This window comes from Cuculus canorus, chromosome 13, assembly GCF_017976375.1.
Source record: "Cuculus canorus isolate bCucCan1 chromosome 13, bCucCan1.pri, whole genome shotgun sequence".
NCBI classification, from domain to species: domain Eukaryota; kingdom Metazoa; phylum Chordata; class Aves; order Cuculiformes; family Cuculidae; genus Cuculus; species Cuculus canorus.
In genome coordinates this window covers 10,122,221-10,137,962 of record NC_071413.1, presented here as the reverse complement: position 1 = coordinate 10,137,962, position 15,742 = coordinate 10,122,221, and the positions used below count along the sequence as shown (strand labels likewise).

General features: G+C 45.3%; 1 protein-coding gene across 1 annotated transcript in view; it reads right to left on the bottom strand.

The window, feature by feature from the left end:
• Positions 1 to 1,086: 1,086 nt before the first annotated feature.
• PSKH1 (protein serine kinase H1) overlaps positions 1,087 to 15,742 on the bottom strand; it is a 30,908-nt gene continuing 16,252 nt past the window's right edge. The window contains exon 4 of the mRNA XM_054078977.1: positions 1,087 to 4,242. Within this exon, the coding sequence (XP_053934952.1) occupies positions 3,925 to 4,242 (318 nt within the window). The 3' untranslated portion in view covers positions 1,087 to 3,924. The remainder of the gene's footprint in view (positions 4,243 to 15,742) is intronic.

Genomic DNA, 15,742 nt, shown 5'->3' with positions numbered 1-15,742 from the left:
CACTCAGCACAGTAAACCCAGGTTCCTCTTTGTAAGAGCATCGCATCCAGAAACAGCAGTAATGTAACTACAAGACGGCTGTACATGGACAACACACTACAATACACCACTAGGTGTCATTACAACTTCATTTTCATTGCACGAACAAAAGTATGGGAAACAAAAGCACTCTGAGATTTGCACCCCAGGTAATATAAAGACTGCAACTCAGCAATGGTCTGGATGTACATTTGTACTTGCATTCTCACGGCTAATTCAGTAGCAGAAGTCTTCCAAAAAACCCTGCAAGCTGAATTAAGAGCCACCATTAAGAGCCAAAGAAGGAGATTTTAAAAATTAAATGGGAGAGCAGAAAAACACATTTTGGAGATTTTGGCTTCTAAAACCCCCAAACAAGGCACTCCTGAAAAGCGTAAACTCCTGAGACTTAAGATAAACTGAGCACTGTGATGCTTCCCATGGAAGACAGGTGATTAAGGTAATTCGGTCCTTCTCAGAGGACAGACCGAAGGCACCTGAACTACGGCTCAAAATTTCAGCACTTTGCCTGTCCCCTTGCTCCAGACCCAGCTGAAAATGAGCCACAACTGCAAGGATAAAAGCACCTGAGGAACTGTTCTTAAACTGGACCTTGCAATGTTGCATTTGGACTATCACAGTATTCCAGAATGAAAATAGAAAGATCACTGAGGACTCCAAAGGACAGAGCTCTGCTAGTCTTCCCTCTGCTCACATGTTACTGTCTGGGATAAGAGCTCCTGCAAATACTGAATTTAGGAAGAGATGAGGGATTGAGCCAAGAGTGCTATAATCAAATGATGGAAGGAAAGCCCCATATTGATTCTCCCTGCGTTTACAATGATTTTTCCATGCAAATAACAAAACATTCCATCTGTAAAGAGAATTAGAGTTCTTTTTCTAGAAAAGCCAAAGCCTTTTTTAGGATGGCCCTGGTCCTCTTTGGTGCAATTCTGTAGCAGCAGGATGCATGAAGGCACAAATATCCCCATACCAGAGAGGCAGGGTGCAGCTACCCAGTATTGCTCATGTGTGTGAAGGATTCTCCCTTCACACACATGACTGTCAATTCCCAGTCACAGAACATCATCACAGAAAACTGACACCGTCAGGAACCTTTATAGCAACATCTCACTTCCCAAAATATATTCCACCCCAAACCCACCATGAATAACATTGCTTTGAACTTTTCCTGAAGAAAAATCAATTGCTAAAAAGAGCAACAAAGCAAAAGTTGTCACAGATGAGAAGATTCTTGTTCCACTTTGTGAAGAAACAAGCCTGGTCAGACCAGAGTTCAGTGCCCCGACCTCCTCTCCACCTTAATGTATCCTCTAGGAGGGAAAGCATGAAGGATCAGAGTGGGCAGACATCTGCACAACGCCTGCGCATTTTGATGGTCTAGTGGTTCAAGGAAGGGGTCTCAGTTCCAGGGGTCTTGGCTCAGTTCATCAGTCTGACCTTGCATAGGCAAAATACCTATTTTAAGGATAAACATATAAGATAATCTGGAGTGGGCCATGAAAGCACCCAGGAGAGAAAAAGAGATCACAGTGCCTGGGTGTGATACTTCAAACGTGCAAAAGACTTTTAGAAGTAAAGGCTCAAAACCAGAAGCCCTATGAGAGAGCACCTTGCCATCTCTCAACCTACAGGAGAGGAACAACTTTCCAGCTGAGACTTATCTTGGGGTGGTTGCTAGTTTTGAAGAGCTGCTTGCAGGGGACACTGAAATATTTATGAAGCCAAATGTGACAAGCTGCCTGTTTCGTCAAAAAAAGTCTATAGTTCATGGTAACAAACCAGAGAAAATGATGTTAGAAGGTAAAAGAAGATGGAAAAACTTTTTTTTTTCAGTGCACAGAGCTGAAAACATCAATTTTTGGTAATTCCAGTAGGATGGCCACGCAGAGAAAGGGCAGCCTGCAAAGGATGCAGAGTTTGCAAAATCACGCAAAGGATTTCGGATTCAGCTCTGGTACGCATACTGGCTGTCCTCAGGTTTCCTCTGCTGCATTCCCGGCTGCACATTGGGCACACCAGGCTATTCTCACAGTGGTTATGGCCTAGCCCAGCTTTGGGGCAGGAAGTACATTCCCAGAAATTCCCTTTTTTTCCCTTTAGCACACAAAACTTGGTCTTCTCCCACTGAAGCTGCTTTGCTTTGCTGTTTGCTGACCACGAGGGGCTGTGGCCAGTACAGTTAGAGCTCCCTGGAGACGCGACAGCCACTTAAGACCTTGCTGATGCTAAGACACAGTGGCATGGACATCAATCCTGGGTGGAAAGGTCATGCTTGCCAGCCCCTTCAGCTTGCACCTCCACCAAGAGCTCAGAAAGCACTTCCCAAACATAAAGCATGAGGCAAATCGTTTGCCTTTGTATGAAAAGCTTTGAAATCCAGCATTCTCCTTCACTGTAGAGCTTGTCTCTTCTAGCTCAAGAAGCCAAATGCACCCTGAGACTGTGCCAACAGCCCCACTCTGCTGCTCTGACTAGTTGGGCAGATATCTCAGTAGGCTTGCACAAAGCTCAGCTCTACAGCACCCATCTCCCTCAAGAGGCCCTCGCATTGCCCATCCAGCACAAGCAAAACTGAAAGGCAACCTTTTCCTGTTGAATTTAAGTCACATTCAACTGTTATATAAGATTCTTCTGCAATGTCTCCAGGGCATTTTCACCGCTGACACTCCAGGATTGTAATTCCACTACTCAGGCTCCTGCCCTGATGGTACAGAACCATTTGTGGCCATCTCAACAGCTCCCACCATCACTTCACTGTCCCAGCACAGGGACAGCAAGACTGGGGCAGAAGAGCTAAGCAAAGTAGGGGAGTACCATAAAATCTACAGACAAGGAGCAACATGTGGAACCATTGAATTTTCGGTGAAATGACACCGTCAGTAATGCTAGTCTCAAGTGTGCAAGACATGTAACAAGTCACAGATGTGACAGGGACGCATCTCAGCAAGAAAAAAAAAACCTCACAATGTAGGCACTGGTCCCACTGCAAATAGCAGAGGGATAATTCAAGGGAAATAGCAAGGAACACCCCAAAACACCACCTTGCCAAAGATGCCTCTCTGCGTCCCATGAAGTTTCTCTTCCCACCCCTCCAGCTGCAGTACCCACTTGGTTTTGACCAAAGGAACCGGACTCCAGCTCTGAGCTTGCAGCACTTCAGCCTGGCTGGCAATTTGCATGGCAGCTCTCGCACAGCTTGAGTAAAGCCTTGACGTCACCAGGTGGACAGCAGCCCTTGGGGAAAACCTCGCAGCTTCCCATCCGTCATGGAAAACTGTTGTCTGGTGTCTCTTCAATGAAGAGCTGGTGGGCAGCACACTGGTGAGTCACAGCTATCCTACTTCTAACTGCATGTGACTCATACCAGCTTCACCGTGAAGGCACCATAGAGCCTGATTAAACCAGCTCCAAATTTGTGTATATATAATTTTTAAATACATATATACCCCCACACGTGTGTGCACACAGACGTGCACGTACACACAAAGTGATTTCTTTTTTTTCATGTGTGAAAGAAACTTAACGCTCTGGAATTAATAAATAACTATGAACAACCAAGCTCCTGGGCTACAGAAAGAGCTCTTCTCCCCACATGGCTCCTTAATTTGTGAATCATTTGAGGCTCTAAGCTTGCTCTGAGCCTACAAGGGCTTCCCCATTTCCTGTGTGAGACTCCGTGGCACAGCTCGCAGGGCGGGATGGCCACCACAAGGTTCCCATTCCTCCGCATGGGAGGACACCTCCTCATGGATGGGGGGGACACCTGGAGGGAGGGAGGAACCTGGATGCTCTTCACTGAGTGAGTGGGCGGCAAAGGGTGCTGCACGCCTCCACCACAGAGAAGACATCTGGAAAGATGCCTGGCCTGTCCCAGCCCAGTGTTCAGCCAGTGTACTGCTGCTGGTAGCGCAGGTTGAGCTCACGCAGCTCCCGTTCCCGAACCCGCCGTGACTTGTTGGATTTGGTGGAGCGGCTGGAGCGGGTGGACTGTGCAGATTTGGTGCTCTGGCAGCGGGAAGATGCCCTCTTGAGAAGGTTTTGCGAGATGGAACGATGCAAATTCTTCATGGAGGAAGAGGCTGCCATGCTGACCACCCACGGGTGCTTCAGGGCCTGAAGGGCTGTCATCCTGTCGCTGGGGTCCACCGTGAGCAGACGATCAATGAAATCCTTGGCCAGGTTGGACACACTGGGCCAGGGCTGAAATACAAAAGAGATTATTAGAATGAAACACCCTGGCATAACTTCACTGATTAATTAATTCCTCCCATCTCCAAAAGGCACTTCAGGGCATGCTGCTTCTTCCATTCTCCCTTTCATCCTCAAATGTTCCAAGTTGTAACTAACAGTGTCTGCTCAAGAAGAAGGAGACACGATTATTCCAAGACACTCCTAGGGGAGAGGCTGAATTAGTGGGAATGCCTACAGGCACATTGGGACAGCATGGATCCCTCCAGCAGCTGGACTCAGACACTGGATTCCAGCCTTCCCAGGTGGCCACAGACACCTACACAAGCGTAACACACACACACACACATGGTCTCAGTCCACCACTAGACTCAGCCAGCAGATGGCTGGGACCTCCCTGGTCTCCCTGGCTGCCAGATCCTCCTATGGTTAGACACGCACACAGGTGGACATCCCCACCACCCAGGCCCCTCAGCCCTCGTCTGGCTCAATCTTCGCTGGCCATCACACAGTCACATGCTTGCTCACGCAAGAGAAGTAGAGGAGGCAGTGTGGCCAGCACAAAAACCCACATAAAATGACCCAGCAAGAGCAGGTTTCTGCAATCACTGGGTTGTGTGGTTCTTGCCCTCCTGAAACCACAAATATTGAATTTATCAAGTATCTGGAGGCCACATCCCAAGTGGCATTAAAAGAAAACGTGAGCAGATTCACGCCACGCAGTGAAGATTTTGATATGATAATTAAAGACATGCATAAACACATGTATGCAACTGAGTGGAAACAGCATGTGTAGTTACAGAAAATGTGCTGCTATACTGTCTTTCATTCCTTTTTTCATTTGGTGAGGAAGAAAAGAACCCAGCTATTGAAAAATTCAGGGTCCACCAACCGTACAGTCAGGTATAATGCCTTTTCTTGTGCAAAAGGTCTAAAAAAGGTATGTCCTGATTTTTTTTTTAAGTCTGCAATTTATTGCTGCAGAAAGCAATTTTCTCTTTCAAAAGACCCAAAGGGACCAGCAAGAGAGCTAATCCACGAGAGGATTTTATAATGAAAGGCAGGATGCTCCTAGAGCTACAGCCCTGCTCCCGGCCAGTGGCACAGCCAGGAAAGAAGAACTCAAGCCCTCACTAAGGAACAGGCTGCTAAGATGATCAGGGCACAGAAAGTCTTACTTTACAAGTGATGACTATAACAGTCTGGCTTACTCAGCTTAGCCAAAGTGGGATACATGATCAGTGTCAATAACTATGAAAGAGAAGACAGTGAAAACGATATGAACTACTTGATTTAAAGAAAATACTGTTACATGAATAAAAACCTATGAACGTTCCTGAACGTATTCGGGATAGAAATGGAAATACTAATACTTAGAGCCAGAATGCTCAGGAAGGAAACACAGTGCTATCCTGTGGATCAGACACCACTGATCATGCTTTGAAACCATGTCCAAAATCCACTAATCTCCACGTCTCAAGAACAAAATCAGTTAACGAAAAAATTTCTTACAATTCAAGCTTTTCTATCTTCTGTTTTCAAATATAATTAGTTTGTCATGACCCGCCCTAAATCTCTTTTTTTAGGTAATGGAATGCATCTTAACAATGAATGGTACCAAAAAACCAGGCACTTTTTAGACTAGAACAGGGATGGTCTGGGATCAGAGACACATTAAAGTGTGCATATTTAAAGAGAATAAACAAATAGCAAAAAACTTTCTTGAATGTAGCAAAAACCACAATAAAGGTTACAACTGCGATCAAACACACGGGTCTGTTTTGCAGAACCGTGGACCCTTCAAAGAGCTCAGCCTTTACCCTGTTTATAACAACAGAACCAGAGAGCCACAGCTGCCTCTGCCACAGTGATAGAAATCACATTTCAGGCCTGTAGATTTCCTCTCAGACTTTTGGATAAGGTGCTTCCTTTGTTAAATAGCAGCAAAGGGAATGAACTTGCAGGTTTAGTCTTTATTGGCATCATCTCAGATAACACCCAGGTGGTACCGTGTGTCAAATAGCAGGTCAACACAGCACCTACCTTTCATACTCCCAGCTACAGACAACCTGTGGGCTCGCTCTTTCACGCATGGACAGATCCTAACGGAACTCAGCAACAAAAGGGTTTGCCCCCACTTTTACCAAGCCTGCCTTCAACTTTTAAAATACTATTTTCTGTAGCTTGTTTTTAAGACTCTTAAATTATCAGATATTCATACAGTTAAAACCACAAATTCATCACACCCCATTAAGCTCCAATCACTTTTTTTCCTTGTCCTCCTCCTAGCAGACACAGATCTCACCTCCTTCTGTTTCCTTCATAGGAGACTCATTTTCATCTCTCCAAATAATGCTAATGAGATGTCTATCCAATTTACTGACTTTAACTCAAAGTGATATTATATGCTGCTGACAATTCTACTTCCCTTGCCACGATAACTTTTTAGAAACTCTTTACTACCACTTTCATTACTGTTACCAGCAATTGAGATCACTTAGATATCCTGAAACAGCTTTTGTCCCAATCAAAGGCAGAAAACACATTCAAATTATTCCAATCTTACTGTTTTTCCTGGGGTGTTTCTACCTGGGTACTTCTACCTAAAATCTTTTATCTTTTTGAATGCTGTCCCTCACAGAGGTATAACCATGCTAGGGTCTCCATTCTCTCTTTTTAACCTCAATCCCAAGAGATGCAAGAGATGCACTGAAATGAAAAACACTTGAGGACCAACACAACAATACTTTTCTTGGAAATCCGTGCTCAGGACATGCAGGAGAGCATTATTTCCTCTGGCAGATGTTAGTAACCACGCAGATCTGGAACTCGCCGTAACCTGGGAGCTATTTTGCCATTCAGATGCATTCCAACTTCAGTCAACCGATGGCTGCTTACCACTGAGCAGGAGATTCTGGCCAGTGAAATGAGCCACTAAACACCAGCAACATTACTTCAACCATTTCAACTCATATTGAAAGATGACAAATGTGAGAAAGTAGAATTTGGAGAAATTAATGAAGAATATAGCAGTCTGAAGACCTAGAAACTGTGAATACATCACCAACCTAAGCCTTGAGAGGTCTGGGCATTGCACCAGTCCAGTTTAATGAAACCTAAAGAAAAATAAACTCCAAACAAAAGCAAATTGGATTTCTCATTATTCCAATTACTCTAGTTTCACCACAAATGTTGAATATGGAGTACTTGCAATTAGACTTTCCTTCTGGTCAGCAAACACAGATCAGTTTATCGATCTGTTTATGCAGCTGGAGGTTTCATTTGCTGCACGACACACACCTTTGGTTTTACTTCACAGAAACCTTTTTTTAAAATAATAGGTAAAGCTGCATTCTACTGAAGCACCATATAGATTGAATTTAGCAATTTTCAACCACAGTCCCAGGAGAAATGTATCCACTGTCCAGAAACCTTGCATCAGTTGGCAAAATAGAAGTTTTAACTTAGCAAAACCTGAGGAACCCTCCTGATTAATATTTCAAGGCAGCAGAAGGAGTTTGTGTAAGAGCTGCGGAAGGTTGATGCTGGTATGTTTGGGGAACACCAAGAAGGACCTGAATTCAGGACATGAGGTGCACTCACGCAACAGGACTGAAGCAATCTAAGGGAGATTTTGCCTATCTGCTTTCTTTCAGAGGAAACAGAGAATGGCTTGGGAGGAAAATGCTCCCATCCAGTGGCCATGAAATTTGCATCAGCTAAACCCTATGAGATAGCTTTGCCTTTAATCTCACAGCTGCAAAAACGAACTCTGCCCTTTTGTGGCACAAAAAATGCCACAAAAATGAAGAGAAGGCACAATCACTTTTCACCTTGCACCTCAGTTCCTCTATGAACTGATTTCAAATGTACTGCAGTTTGAGCAGAACTTTGTTGCCATTCCCTCTGTTAGACTGCATTCCTCCAGAAGGGACAGGCACTACAGTAGTTCTGGTGTCTTTCAACATACCTTAAAAAAAGGTCGCGCAGCCCTATTCCAAGCAGAACCTCAGCGGCCCTGCTGAATGCAAGTAGAGACCTTCTACAGGTGACCAGCTTTTCCAACCACTGCAATCAAGGCCTGTCCAGGGCAGCCAGAGTAGCATCAGTTACACAGACCTCATTTCTCATAAGACAAACGCAATACAAATTAGTTTAACACAGGAAGCTACAGCAGCACAGTTCACCTACTGAAAACCATTAGGTGGCTAATTTCAAGTTTTACAAGACAAAAAAGATTTATTTGGAATGCGCCTGTCCCAACAAACAGACTGGGTTGGACATGTCCACTCGATCAGAGGTATTGCTGTTAAGAGCAATGCTCCACGCCACAGAAGATAATCATGTCGTTTCTGTTCTTCATTCCCATTTTGATGCTGCACTCTCAATTGTGCCAGCACAGACATTTTGATTTGTGCAACCAAAGTGAGCTAAATCAGGGAGCTTCTGCTAATATTCCTGCTGGGGTTTCCAGACATCGTTCCTTGGTGTGATTTGCCAGATGGCGGCAGAAGCGTCTACATCAGCCCAAGTGAGCAACTGGCACAGAGGCAAGAATTAGCAGCACTTCAACCAAGTATGAAACAACCCATGCCACAGTCTGTCTTATAGCCGTAATGACAACAGGAACAACTCCCGTGGTGGAGATTTGTAGCTCTGGCCCCATAGGAACGACAGCTGCTGCTTCCGAGATGTGCCAGCATTTCCTACAAAGGCATCTCCTGAACTTCTAAGCTGCATAAAACACGGGGCGCATCACTGGTCTGCAACTTCAGCCCTGCTAGGTAATAAACTTGGGGGAAAATAGCCTCGTTTACAACGCCTCAAAGAGCTCTCAAGTTTGCTACGTGTTATTCAGACTCCAGCTCCAAGTCTGGAGGAGGAGGAGGTAAAGCAAGGGATCGTCCTCTGAGTGTCACGTACGCTGGGCGACTGCATGCAGTGCTAGGCCCTCTGTGATTAAATCCCATCACCATCCCCGCTTGTTATTCACATCAGCATAAAAGCTATTGAGGCACCATCCGCAGCGGCACGCTGGGAACAAACAATGTGCTGTTCTCCAGTTTGAACAACCAACCCACCTCTTCCACTTACAGCCAAAGCGAGCACAAACTCGGTGTGTGCTGGCAGAGAGCTCCCCACACGTGCAGCTGCAATAAAAGGCTGACCCGTGTTAACAACATGAGCCTTCTCATCTAAACAAAACCTCGGTGGGGGTGGGAGCCAGCGCTCTGTGAGCAGAGCAGCTTTCAGGGCTGATTTTAGACATTAGAGCAGAATCCCTGAATTTTGCTCTGCCTGTGATGGGAGCATACGCTGCTGTCAAGCCGTCATCAAAACCTGCACGGCAAGCAGGCTAACAAGACATCTGTTTTGTGCTGTCTTCTTACTTGTTTTCAGCCTAAAATACATGGCAAATACATTTCTGATCCATTTGCCTGTGGAACACTAGTTCTTTGTTTCTAAGTTAGTTTTTCCCCCTCCAAGTATTTTTGTTTAGACCGGTTTTGGAAGTCTCCAGCTTTGGGTAGTACATCCTCCACCCAGTACACACCAGTACCCCTTCAAGTACAGGCTACATAGACTCCAGTCTTCAAGAAGCTGTAAAAAGCACCCTTGCCCTGAGCAGGCAGAATTTTTAATACAAAGGATTTTGTTCAGGGTGATAATTATATACATCAGGACAAGCCTTTCTTGCCTTGCAGAACCTAGGTGGGACGTACGGCTGGGACCAGCTGCTTGCCACCCTATGGCCACACATCACTACACCACTGCTCAGAACTGTGCACATCCCAGATATCCATCCTTGCTCTATGCTCACTGACCGCTGCTGTCTGCAGTCCCATAAAAGACATCTGAACCATTAAGATCCATTAACAAGAAAGTCTGTCTGGACACAGATGGCACCCAAGTATCACGAATATGAACAGCAAAGGCATTTTTTCACAAAAATCATTCAGTCTAACACCTGTGTACAGCGCTGGAGGCAGAGCACATCTCTACATAGACCATTTTTCAGAATAGCTGCATTTTAAAATTTGTGTGTCTGTTGTGGTTGACAAGTGACATTCTGTTAGCTACTAAAAATAAATGAATTGAAGGTCTTTCTTTGCACTGCATCTGCTAGATGTGGATCAGTTAAAGTGAGCCCAAAGGAAGCCTCAAAGGCCATCAGAGGGCTGGAGCACCTCCCATACGAGGACAGGCTGAAAGAGTTGGCGTTGTTCTGCCTAGAGAAGAGAAGGCTCCGGGGGGACCTTACAGCAGCTCCTAGTACTGAAAGGGGGATACAGGAAAGCTGGGGATGGGCTCTTTATCAGGGAGGGCAGGGATAGCAAAAGGGGGAACGGTGTTAAGCTGAAAGAGGGGAGATTTAGATTAGACATTAAGAAGAAATGCTTTCCTGTGAGGGTGGGGAGGCACTGGCACAGTTGCCCGGAGAAGTTGTGGGCTACCCCATCCTTGAAAGCTTTCAAGGCCAGGTCAGCTAGGGCTTTGAGTAACTGGATCCAGTGGAAGGCATCCCTGCCCATGGCAAGGGGTGGAACTGTATGAGCTCTAAGGTCTCTTCCAACTCAAACCATTCCATGATTCTATGACCTTTTACACAAGAGTGGTGTCAGTTTTGTGAGGCACCCAAACAGTAAAATTTGCATTGCTGTAGAAGCATTGACAAACAGACGTTGATGTTGTATTGGGCAAGGATGTGACTCAGATGACACCACAGGCTGCTGGCCAGAGGCTGGATGTTTTTGGAGCATTCACATTAATATAGCTGTTTTGTCTAATTTAGGAGGTTCCCGCATGACTTCAGAAAATGCCAAATGTCAGCTCCAAAGGAGCAGGTTGCGGACAGCAGCTATGAGACACCAGGGGTTGCTCCAGCCTAGGGCTGCACTGGGACTCCAGGAGCAACCAGCGTGAACAGCCCTGGGCACCATGCAGCCCACAAGCAGTGGCAGAGAGGTGATCAAACCCAACCAGTTCCAAAGGGCTGGAACAAAAAGTTTCCAATGAAAAGATGTAATGTGCTAAAGTCTGCACAGGACAGAACCCCAAGCATTCAGCATTAATTTGTTGATATAGGGAGGAGGAATAAAGGAAGGATGAAAGAGGAAAACACAACCACCCCTTAATAATCCACAGCACTATAAGTACGTGCAGACATCTGGTGCTGTGAACTTCTATAACCCAGCTTTTCGAATGGAAATAGCCAGCTGATTTCCCCTGTACAAGCATTGAGTGTTCAGCTAGAATTATATGGTAAAATTACAGTAGCTACAAAAACAATAAACACAAAGCTTTTCTCCATAGCCAAGCATGGCTCTTCTAACTGTAATACCTAGGGAAATAACTGGTAAAATGGGGGCTGCCATCAAAAAGGCAAATAGGGGAACAATTAGGAATTCCCAAAGGTCTTCCTATAGCACCAACTCACAGTAAGTATTTGCAGTAACTACACTGGGAAATACCTCTCCCAATCAGACAGAGCTGAGAATCCCAACATCTTTGGTGTTTTCATTCTGAAAAGGATAATTCAGATTTGATCTGAATTATGTTCTCTCATTCTGAATTATTATCTTAAGAGATGTATTGGCTGAGAACTGTAACTGAAGCTAATATGCCTTTCTACGCACCAATTCAGTGGAATAGTTTAACTAAGAAATGGGGGTCCACAACAGGGGGGAACAATCTTCCCCAGGGAGGAAAAACATCTTTTATCATGCCGATTACTGCAGTGGAGGGGGATGAACAGATAAGCTTACAACCTTCCACATACATCCCCCCCCTCCTTCAGGCTTCAAGCTGTTGATGCACAAGCCCTGGGTGCTTACAAGAGAATGAACAAGGGGGAATAAATCCTCAGAGAGTCTTAGCTGCTAGTCCAACCGTGCCCTGCTCCCAAGCTGGCACCAGCTCTCCTCTGCTGCCCAGGACAGCACGGAGACGCTTTTAACCTCCTCAAGCCAATATACCAAGCACAGCGCACAGATGAAGAGCTGTATGAAAACATAAGCATTGCCCACTTCTAGCAGAAGAGCACTAGTTCGATTTTCCTTTCTTCCTTATAGCCACTCTTTCCATTTTAATCAGAACCTAATCCAGGCCTGGGTCAGAGGGGGTGAAGGATGCTTCTTCCATCTCAGCATTTCCTAAAAGCCCAGGCTAAGGTACCTCAGTGTTCCCCAAGGTAGGCTGGTACAGCCCAACCTAATGACATTCCTGTTTCTCTCCTAGAAAGCACTGTTTTGCATAGGCAAGCTGGATATAAGCTATAGTCGCTTTGGAGATTTTGAAGTGCACTAAACTTGAAGAGACACTAAAAGGGGGTTCGCCTGGTCAAACACAGCTCAGCTGCAAGTGACTGGTTTGCAGTTCCCTTTCCTGCCACTATCTGCAAAGTTTTTGTTAGAATCCAGAGCAAGACGACTGTTCTGGATCGACTCTGCCACATTTCTCCTTAATACCTTCCCAGTCACTTCCAGCATCCAAACTATTCAGCGAAGGAAAAGAAGATCCTGCTGAACAACGAAGTCTGTCACCGAAAATGCACTGAACTGCATACACACAAGAAATAAAAAATAAAGTAGTAAGGATAACTCAAATAACCCTAACTCACACATACCCAATTCTGCAGCTATTATCTTATTCCAACGTGACTTCTTTTTTTCCCCTGTTACATCCTACTTTGTTGATTCCTACATTGTTGTTTGGGTTTTTTTCCTCCAAAAAGGAAATTCAGAGTTTCCAGTTTGCTGTATGGAATCATGCCAACTGCTGTCAAGCCTGGCCATCCTCCAGTTCAAGAAAGACGTGGAGAAGATCTAGCTAAGGGCTGCCAAGATGGCCAGGGGTCTGTGGCACATGGTCTACAAGGAGGTGTGGAGGAAGCTGGACTTGCTCAGTCAGGCAAAGAGAAATCTATTTGCAAATGACAATACTCAAAAGTAGTTACGAGGATTAGAGTCACACAGCAGGTCCAAACAATACAAGGGGCACCAGGGAGAAGCTGCACCTTCATATCAGGAATTTATTTACAAATAAATCATTGGAAGGGTGGTGCAGGTCTGGAAGAGGTCATCAGGGAGGTGCAGGACCTCTGTCCCTGAAGACTTTCACAACTCTGGAAGACAAAGTCACAGCAAATCTGACCTAGTAATGGCAACAGTTCCACCTCAAGATGGAATTAGAAACCTCCAAAGGTGTCCTGTAATCGAGACTTCTATGATTCTGGTGTTTGTGTCACATTCTCTGCTCCTCTCTGTCCCTGGCCAGATCCAGCATCCCTCCCTCCCCCGTGTACTGCTGCCAGGCTCCATCCCATGGGTTTACTGGGGACAAGAGTGCCACAATTGGTTCAGAAAGAAACATGTGCTGACCAGCTCTCCAGATAAATTTGGACTGATATTTAATTATCTTTCCTGCAGCAAGGATAAGAATTCAGTTCTCTCTCCTACTGAGCCACTGACTTCTATAAAATTCACAGAAACTTCATAGGCCTTTAATTTCTTCTCACTGCTCAAACTGGGCAGAAACTGACCTTAGGAACTGAACAGTAGATTGTGGGGGGCAGCAAGACAGACAGCACAGTTCCGTAAGCTTTGCTTCCTTGGGAAATCAGGGCTGCAATGGACATCGAGGGATCACCCAATCCATCCCACAGTCCCCCAAAGATCCACCACACATGCATTACTCCTGACAGAGCACTGCCTAACTCGTTCTTCAAGACAGCTTTGGCAATCCTCCTGGTACGTTTATTTTTAGGAGCAGGAGACACTACTAAACTGTTGTAAAAGGTCTAATGTGACTCTTTCTAAGTGCAATTTAAGGCTCTCGTTTGCCATAATCTGGAAAAGAGATTATTCCTTTTCCTCTTCAAAGCAGTCTTGTGCATATTTGCAAATTGCTACAACAATACCGTCTTCAGGCTAAACAGCCAAAAATGTTCCAGTCTTCCGGAGACTGTGGTTTTTGACTCGCAACTGTTTTTGTTGATCTTCTGTCAAGTCTCTCCGTTTGGCCCGCAGTGCTTTTGAAGTCTGCTGCCCAGAAGTGTCAGAGCTTCAACTTGGCATGCTGCATCAGCCACTAAATACAGCACGATTACAGCACTAGCAGCCTGGCTTTCTGTTCATACGCCTCAGTACATTTGTCGTCTTCTATAAGCGTGATATTGCTGTCTCATATAATAACTTGTGATTCACAGACAGATTCTTTCCTGAGCAGCCAACACCTCCTAATCTTCTGTTCTTCACCTATTTTTGTGCTTTAATTTACCCTTATTTGTAAAAAATTTGCAAGTGAGACTGAACTGCTCAAATTTGTTCGGGCCATGTGGTACTCACAGAATCACTAGGTTGGAAAAGACTTTTGAGATCATATAATCCAATTGTACCTGTCCATAACTGAACCATATCCCTAAGCACTTCATCTACTCATCTTTTAAATACCTGCAGGGATGGTGACTCAACCATCTCCCTGAGCAGCCGTTCCAGTGTCTGAGAACCCTTTCAGTGAAGAAATTTTTTCTGATATCCAATCTGAACCTGTCCTGGAGCAAGTTGAGGCCATTCCCTCTCATCCTATCAATCTGTCACGTGGGTGAGGAGAACAATACCCACCACACTACAACCTCCTTCAATGCACTTTGCAGCCCTTCCAATTTAATTTGATCTAAAAATACAATGAACGTATTCCACTTCCCTCACCTGGGTCAGCCAGTGAACCCCCAAAGATCACTGGATCTTCCACAATTTCTAGAGAACCACACTCCTGTACATTTTACTCAGTTGACAAGCCACCAGTAAGGAAACACCAATTGTAACACAACAGGTTTGGGGAAATACAAGATCTGGTGCCCACGCACTCTCTGCTTCGCCTGTGGTAGACTTCAGAAGCGCCATGCAGCAGAACCTGCCCGCTGGCTTCTGTCCCCAGAAGGACAAGAGAACATTATTTTCTTAGCTTCTAGGCAAATAACTTTTGCTCAGCATGAAGGGCGGATGAGGACAAAACAATCGCAGAGGTGGAGAAGCACCATTTTTCATAGTGCTAAACACCCCAGAAGATACACGCTGGTGGAGAGGATACATGAGGCAACGCTGCTTGCCCAAAGCCAAGGCAAGCAGAAGGCTCACTGCTTCCAGAAGACAAAGAACATTTCAAATCCTGTCTCTCCTTTGTCTGCAGATGTGGTTAATTCCCCATCTCTGTTTGTTAAGTATGGATATCACACTTATTCGTGGGACTTACCCACAATGACTGTTTGGGAGCTCCATGTGCCTGCACGTGTCCAGTACACATGAGAGGTTTCCAAAGCAAGGCGGTCAAGTGCTACTGAATATTTCCAAACGGGGATTTTTCAGAGAGCATGGAACACTTTCATGAAATAGCTAAAGCTACCTCCCATGCCAGATCCATCATTGCCAGGCACCTGTGCCAAACCCTGGAGGTATAGGAACTCCTAAGAGTCTGGGAAGACAAGTATGCCATGAAATGATTTTACATTCTC